Source organism: Papaver somniferum, chromosome 7, assembly GCF_003573695.1.
Source record: "Papaver somniferum cultivar HN1 chromosome 7, ASM357369v1, whole genome shotgun sequence".
NCBI classification, from domain to species: domain Eukaryota; kingdom Viridiplantae; phylum Streptophyta; class Magnoliopsida; order Ranunculales; family Papaveraceae; genus Papaver; species Papaver somniferum.
The window spans coordinates 31,691,597-31,699,697 of record NC_039364.1 but is presented as its reverse complement, the minus strand read 5'-3'; the positions used below and the strand labels follow the sequence as shown (position 1 = coordinate 31,699,697).

The following is an 8,101-nucleotide window of genomic DNA, read 5'->3' as shown; positions in this document are numbered from 1 at the left end:
GCTTAGACGGTCGGCCAAGTCTAGGTTGAAACTATCGGCTTATCATGAGACGATAACAACTAGTTCATCCAACAGTTTCATTTCCATCATCCATAAATTCAAATATTTTTCATTCCAAAATCACACCTTTTGCACCCTAAATTTCTTATAATTTCACTTTCATTTCTTGTTTATCTCACTTTAATTACGAAAAATGCCTTTTAGAGTTTGTGGTTCTAAGTATGCCCGAGAAGAGGATTTAGATATTTGTAAGGCATATGTTTTTCAAACTAGAGAAAGTATCTCAATCAAGTCGTGTCACATCTGGGTTTTTGGCAAAACATTTATGCAATGTTCGCAGAAAAAATGCGGAACTTGAAATTGCGTGATGATCAAGGATTCTCGAGTCATTTACAGATAACTAATCATGAAATCATATAATTCCTAGCTCATGAATATGGTAAAAATCCACTCTAGTAAAATAATCCAGACTGGTGGTCAATGGGTAGGAGTCAATCAAATAAATGAATAAGCTATATATTGGAATGAAGTGTTCCAATTGAGGAACATATTGCTTAAAATATATTAAAACTACCAACGAAGTTGTAAGATAATATCAATCTAACAAAGAAACTAAATGCAGTGGCAAGAAATCCGAGTTACTCTTGGGGATGAAGAATTGAAAATCACAAGAACACATCATTTTGAAGTTTAACTAAATGCAGTGGCAAGAAATCCGAGTTACTCTTGGGGATGAAGAATTGAAAATCACAAGAAGACATAATTTTGAAGAACTTCATCGAGGTGAGTAACGAAGAATAAGTTTTCCTTTTGAACTCATTTTCATTTATCATAGCAAAAGTTGACAACTTAAGTATATGATCATATTCAAAAAAAGATCGGATTACGGATTAAGTTCTTGCTAAGTCTAGTGATGTTTCTACTTCCAAGAACATGTTTGTCTATAACTCGAAAATAACTTGAGATAAAAGCACAAGGGTTGATGAAAAATCTCAAGGCTTGAAAAATCTTTCTTGAGTTCGTAAGGTTTTGTTTTGGTTGTTTACTACTAATGATTTTCAGTCACTTATATTCACAAACCCAAGAATTAAGTTTTTTAAACTATAAGCTTGTAAAACTCAAAATATAAGCCAAATAAAGTCTTTGAGTTTGCAAACCTCTTATAGTGAGTTTACAAACACATTCTTGAGAATTTATTTGAATTTATTTGTATTTTGAGTTCGCAAACCAATAGAAGAAAAGTTTATCCCGGGATTTAGTGGGATTTGAGTTCATGAAATGTAGGTGAGCTCGCGAACCTAGTACAAGAGAATTTTCTTGAGACTCTGGAGCATTTAAGTTCGCAAATCTAATATGGTGAATTTGCGAACCTAACAAAGGTTTATCTTCTTATAACTTATTTGTATTTAAGTTTGAGAACCTATTTCCTTGAACTCGTGAACCTGCAAATATTTAATACCTTAATTTTGATCTTATGGTGTTGGTCATGAACTTAAAAGCTTATGAGTCGGTCCATAAATTACTTTTGGTTCATTCATTGTTTTCTTTTGATTTCAAGTCAAACTTTTTACACACTTACGAATTGATATTTCTTAGCTAATTCCTTTGGTTGGAAAGTCTAGTTGTTTTCTTGAAATCTTGAAGTTATCTTCGGTAGTAACTTTTTTCATAAAAATCACCTGAGCTGACAATTGTATACAACTTAACATAAAACACGTATATATAGAAGATGCCATAATCCATCAATTCATATAATAATTAACAACTCAATTTTAATAAGAAGTTTAATACGTTTTTCTATTGCAGATTTTGTTGAACAACTTGTGGGTGTTCGATGTTGGTGAAAATTTGAGTTGTTGTTATAGAAACCCATCAATCTTAGTACTACTAAGACTCCATAACATTCTTAGTACTACAAAGACTCAATAACATTCAAATGCACGTTATTTACCCGACAATATAGTTAGTCTCACTGCAATCATCAGTTCTCTCTTTAACGAATATAACTTAAGTTGCATGTGAACCCTCTCAATTGACTATCAACATCAACGACAACAAACACCATACATATCTATTTATTTTTCATATAAGTTCTCGAATCCAAAACAACTTAGACTCCATAAACTTCTTACCACTTGTTCATTCACTTAGCTTTGGCTTATAAAAGCTATCGAAACTACACATATATAAAATGATAGCAAATTTGTCTGGAAAATTGGCATATGACCTAAAGCTAATAGAAGGAACACATCGTGAAAACTAAATAAAATTAATTTTACATCTTTTATAGCCTTGGTTTTAACATAACTAATCTTATTTTTAAATTGTAAAAATCGTAACACATTACTGTTGCATGGGTCACTATTACACCTCCTGAGGCTTTGGACTAAAGCAGGCTTTTCTCTGTAGCTACAATACTTGGTCGTTGAGGCAACATAAAAATGATTAAGTTACTTGAGTGTTAGAGTTTTAGGTACTTTGAGTGCAAAATTTGACTAATGAATTAGTTAAACCCGAGAAAAAGTTCAAAATACTACAACTATAAATGATTTTCATAAATGTGGGAAGGTCAAAGTAAACAATGACAAAATTATTGGATGATTGCATGACTGGTTGTCTAATGGCGGTTGTATGAAAGAGAAATTCCCCAACATTTCTAAACTGAGTATGGGATAAGATGTGTGCGTGACATTGTTTGAGTATAGCTGAAAGAATCGATTTTTCTGGAGTTAAAATTTGATATTAGATTTCTCACTTCACTTTGCAACCAGGGAAATGTTTATAAAGTTCTAGTATAGGTTCAAGCTGAAGGTTATGAGTTTGAGAAGATTTTGTGCAGAAAAGAATTCCTCCTGAAATTTCTTTCTTCCTCCAAGCTATTTTTTTACAAGTCGCTACCTACCATGGACATGTTAGCCCATAAAGGGGTTACCATGGACATATTAGCGCATTTAGGGCACAGATTGGACCATGTACTTATTCATTGTAATTGTAAGTTTTGTGGTTGATGTTATTTTTTTCTGAAGGACTTTGGTGCTTTTAAAGAAGTTTGAAGACACAACAATAACTATTGTAGTTCTTCGGTCCTTCCTAGAGGCCCAAATAAAGCCGATTTGTACTTGTCAACCGACATTTAAAGCGTATTTATGCAATTTTTTACGCAAATCACTCCAAATTCATCTTTCTATTCTCATCTCCTCCCTCTCACAGAATTACTTTCCGCTACCACCCTTCAATCCGCCACCGCAAACAATCAAGTCAAAATTCAAAGAAGTCAAGTCTGTCAAGGGGTATTTCTGTCAAAATTTGGTTTTACCTACCTACTTAACGCAGGTTTTATGATTAGTTCTGCGAACTCGGGAATGGAGAAGATTTCAGAATCGACGAGCCGCGGGAAGAAACGTGCACGAGAACAAGAAGAAGATGATAACAAAACAGAACCTGAAATCTCAGAATCAGATTTTGAAACCTTGTCTCTTGGTAATTCTTACGATGATATCTTTGTTGGAATTATTCAATCCTATAGTTTTTGGTATTTTCTAATTTACAAGGTTTTTTGTTTTTGTCAATACAGAGCAAAATCTTACCTTCAGTGATACGCTGATTGCTCTTCGAATAATGCGAGCTCAATTCCCCGTTATTGATAAGGTTGGTCAATTTATTGTTCAATTTCAAACAAATTTATGATTCAAAATTCAAGATTTTGCCTGAACAAGACAGTGTATAATAATGTCTTGTTTAATTAGTGGTATTTACAGCTAATTCATGTCGATTATTATGTAGTAGACGATGTGATATTCATTTAGAGTATAGGCATGCGGAGTTCAAGGTTGTTATCCCCTAATGTCTAAATTCATTGATTTCTTCTACTTGCGTGTTTGATTGATTATAAGTGATCAGTATTTCCAGTTCACCTTTCAAAATTGGTGGTTTAATGGGTTAACAAGCATGGCCGACAGAGAGAGATGTTTGCTCATTATACTTTTGGAGGACGCAATTAATGCACATTGCATATTGTGGAAATTAAGATAGTAGTGTCAGAACAATGTATTTTTCACACCTAACCAATAATGGAAAGGGTATTTGAGGTGACATTAGTCTGTGGGATTTTTTAGTGTCTCTACAAGATGACCTCACTGTGTAACAAAAGCTGGTACGCTAAGGGAGTGTGAGAACATATTGTTGATAAAGTTTAGTGCTACCTTGTAACTTACTCCTAGTAATCAATTGTGCTTGTTGTGTGCTTTTGATGGTGTTTATAATTTTAGTGGAGTTGATAATCTGCGAGTCATTTGTTTTGGAAGAGCAGAAATCGCAACGTTTTTTTTTTCTGCATTGTTTTGAGTTTTTACTGTCTGAGTGTATTGACTAGTTTTATCTCAGTAACAGTTCTTATTTCATCACTCGTTCATTCAGTTCTTGTATCGACTAGTTTTAGCAATTGATTTTTCCTTTGTGTCTTTTTGAATTTTGCATCCCAGGTGACAGTTCAACCGTTCATTTTACGGTCTCAGCTGTATAGCAGTGTGAAAGATAGAACTCAAGTGGATAGGGAATTAGAGGTTTGCTTCTTTACTTAAACTTTTCAGTATTTCATTTTGAGTTCTTCACCGATCCTCTTCTTCAACCACATATTAAAATCCTAATCATACTGAGAAGGCTTAAACAGGTAGTCAGACAGAACAATATTTATACCCCGAAATCCAATACAGTCTACGAGCCTATGAGTCAAATAACATTAGTTGATGTGGCTCCATTTGATGCAACATTTATACCATAACCCCACAAAAATAATTCGATAGTCTTTCTGATTCAGGATATTTTTCTCGAATTTGATCTGGATTACTGTTTTAAATTGTGTTATTTGCTAACTCAATTAGAAGAAGAAATTGAGAAGCAAATTGATATCGGTCTAATTGTTTGCTCTGGGGATCCTGTTTATGCTCCTTGAAAATAGTGTCGCAGAATGCCCACAGTATCAGCTGGAAATACTCCTGATACATTTTAAAATATCTTCATGTCATCCAATGGATGCTTCTTCTATCTGCTTAGACACTCACTAGAATACGGATATATCATATTTACGAGTAATTCTCTACAAAAAAGTAGAAGAAATATGTCAACTATATAAGTGTTGTAGATCTTGTGAGTTGAGAGTATGAAGGCAGCTTCTGTTTCTTATTTTCTCTTTTTCTATTTCTTCTATCCTTTCTCCCGTTCAGTCACTGAAGAAAGAGAAAAAATTGCGAGTATTCAAGCTAAATACTGGGCAAGATGATCATGGTATTATGTTCACAGAGGACTATCTTATGCAGGTTGGTTTCTCTTGTAATTTTCCATTTTCTTCTTTACGTAAATTTATGATTCTATTCTATTACCTCAAAACTATTTTTACAGTTCACTGCATTCGATAAAAATTTGTTGAGACTCCATAAATTGATATACTGACCTATACAATTCAGAAACTAGAAAGCATTCTGACGTGTTCTCGCTGTTGGTGTTTATTTGCTAATCATGTCCTTTATATTTTTGAAAAGATAGGAATTGTTATGAGAAGGATAGAAGCAAAAAAGGAGGATGATGTTGCGGTTTTTGATTGGTTCAAAAATTATGTTATTGATTCCAAGCTGGATCCTAGTATAAGCCATCAAGAGTTGGTGAGTTATCTGATCATAGACCCGCTTTTCAATTGATTTGTTTACATAGTTTAATAATTGGAAAACATATTTGAGTAGTAGTGTAATGTTGGTATATTATGTCTGCAATCCGTGTGATAGTTTATATGTAACTTTAAATTTAGCTCACAAACTTATAAAGAGAAATGCACTTCTTTTGTCTTTATACATTCAGTTAAAAAGTAAGAAGAAATAGTAGCTTTTGCTAATGACCTTCGTTGCGAAAGTCGTAAATGAGACTTGAAAGAACTTTTCTTTTCAATTCGTTGATCTCAGCTTCCCAGTAAAGTTCACCTCCCTTTTAAAAAGAAGGAGAAGCACTTTTATGATTACTGAAGTGTTCCTTAGCACTACATGTAACCTCTTGAGATTGAAGCTACCATGAAAATTAAAAGGCTGTCATTATGCTTCACCCTTCTATCTCCTACCAGTTTCATTTATCGCCTAAATCTATTTGATGTTGTTCATGCAAGATTGATCCAATCAGTCGGTTTTATCTTTGTAAATATTTTTGTTGTATCTAGGTTCAGATTGTTTCTTACACCTATATAGAAAATAAAGTACTAACAAACAAAGCAGACACCTGAACAGAATTAGAACGCTGAAAAAATACCTGACAAGAAAAGAAAAACTTGCCAATTGGTGTTACTGGTTGCAGCATACTTACCTTTGTTTCGTTTATGTTCTCTTTAGCCTTCAAACGACCTATGCTTTACAAAATAAAAGGAAACTTCTGTATAACTGTCATAGGATTGGTGATGTTGCATCCATTGGAAGTATGTCCATTGAGTGGAACTATATGAAGATGTAAACATGCCGCCTATGAATTATGAGAGAAAAGCACAATATAAACTTGTAGATCTGACTACTTAATTGGTAATGGGCTAAAGTAAGCCAATTAGATGGTTTTGGTTTCAGGCTTACTAGCATAGGAAAATAAGTAAAGTTTGATGGTTTAGAAGACAAAGAGGAGATAAATAGGAATGATCTTTTGTTTATTGAGAGAAGATATGAATATGACACTTAAAATCATGAAAGTTCTGATTTGTTAGAAACTTAAATGTAGAAGCAAAATCATTCAACATAATTCGTACCACAATTTGGTTCAGGTTGCTGTGGTACCTTATTGTTTCCAAAGGCTCATTAGTTGGAAGTTGTTATTAGCTTAACTGCTTACATGAGTTAGTCTTTTCCTTTTTACAGTTTTGGTACTCTTTACTGCATGCAGTGTTTACTATTAGCTTTGGGTGGCAAGGTGAAGGATGCACACATAACAGTCTTGATCAATGCTGGCTTACTTGTGAGTAGATGCTGAAATTTATGTCATCAATGTTATTCAATAATGCAATGTTCATTTAAAATCCTCAGTATGCATGCATAAAGACAGTACTTCATTTGTTATTTCTTACGAGTGTGGCTCTCTCTAACAAGGTTTGGTGACCGAATAAGAATATAGGATTTGGAAGGCTTGGATCAATTCTGTTTTTGTATTTTTGTGATATCCAGGATTCTATTTAATTTCATTACCGTTGCTCGCTGAATTTATGTTATTTGATTTCATCAATGTTGTGTTTAAATAATTGACCTCCGAGATTCTAGCAGTTTCTCTCTCTCTCTCTTTTTTTTTTTCTTTCTTTAAATTTTGGATGTCGCTAGCTTTATTATCTCTAAATATTCATCTTTCTTTACAGACCAGGCAGTTAGTTGATTCAAATATGTATTGGTTTGCGATCCCAAATATTGGTTCAGTGCTTAAGAGCCTCTTACAGGTAACTCCTTTAATTGGTATACAGTATTTTTTTCAGTTCTAGCTAGATACTTGGATGTTCAAGGAGTCAAAACCAAAACAATATGAACCAAACCTGTCCCGAAAAATTTAATTATTCTCATCTATCCTGTATTAACACGTAAACAGCCTTCTACATTCAATAATCAGCTAGTGAACACCGAAAATATGAACCAGGACTTGTAGGTTAGAGCAATCTTTCCCACTTTCTCATGATGTGACATCTCCTTGATTGTTCCAGGGAAGAAAAGAGCTCCTCTCGTTCTTAAGCCGCAGGAAGTACAAAGAGATGTTGATGGCTCCATTGGAAAAGAAGCGCTTCCGCATGTCTATGCTTGACACACGCTTTCATCTGCGGGATCTGATTGGCTCTGGTCACCTGAAAACCTTTAACACTCCTACCGGCTTGGCTGTTAGAATATCCAAGGATTAACTGACATACTTATTCACCAAGCACGATCCTTTGTATTTAGACTGCCAGAGCCGTCTTATGGACCAGGCCAGCTAGGCTATCACAAAATTTAATTTTTCTTACAACTTGATTTTTTTAGTGCTCTTACATAGTGGTTGATAGTCATACTATCTAATTGTAACTGAATGCTGTTTGTTTTGTAAGTATAGCGTACTGCTTTCAATCCCA

At 33.9% G+C, this 8,101-nt stretch overlaps 1 protein-coding gene across 1 annotated transcript; it reads left to right on the top strand.

The window, feature by feature from the left end:
- The first annotated feature begins 3,336 nt into the window (after positions 1-3,336).
- Positions 3,337-8,101, top strand: LOC113300640 (serine/threonine-protein kinase 19-like). The gene is made up of 8 exons (XM_026549845.1): positions 3,337-3,480; positions 3,575-3,648; positions 4,482-4,562; positions 5,223-5,315; positions 5,538-5,657; positions 6,904-6,975; positions 7,367-7,444; positions 7,703-8,101. The coding sequence occupies exons 1-8, from the start codon at positions 3,339-3,341 to the stop codon at positions 7,892-7,894; spliced, it is 852 nt and encodes a 283-aa protein (XP_026405630.1). The 5' UTR covers positions 3,337-3,338; the 3' UTR covers positions 7,895-8,101.

Bases quoted from the DNA above. Each gene is read 5' to 3' on its own strand.
- LOC113300640 (XM_026549845.1), top strand. From the start codon at position 3,339: ATGATTAGTTCTGCGAACTCGGGAATGGAGAAGATTTCAGAATCGACG. The intron at 3,481-3,574 runs GTAATTCTTACG...TTGTCAATACAG, and splicing joins TTTTGAAACCTTGTCTCTTG to AGCAAAATCTTACCTTCAGT. The intron at 6,976-7,366 runs GTGAGTAGATGC...CTTTCTTTACAG, and splicing joins TGATCAATGCTGGCTTACTT to ACCAGGCAGTTAGTTGATTC.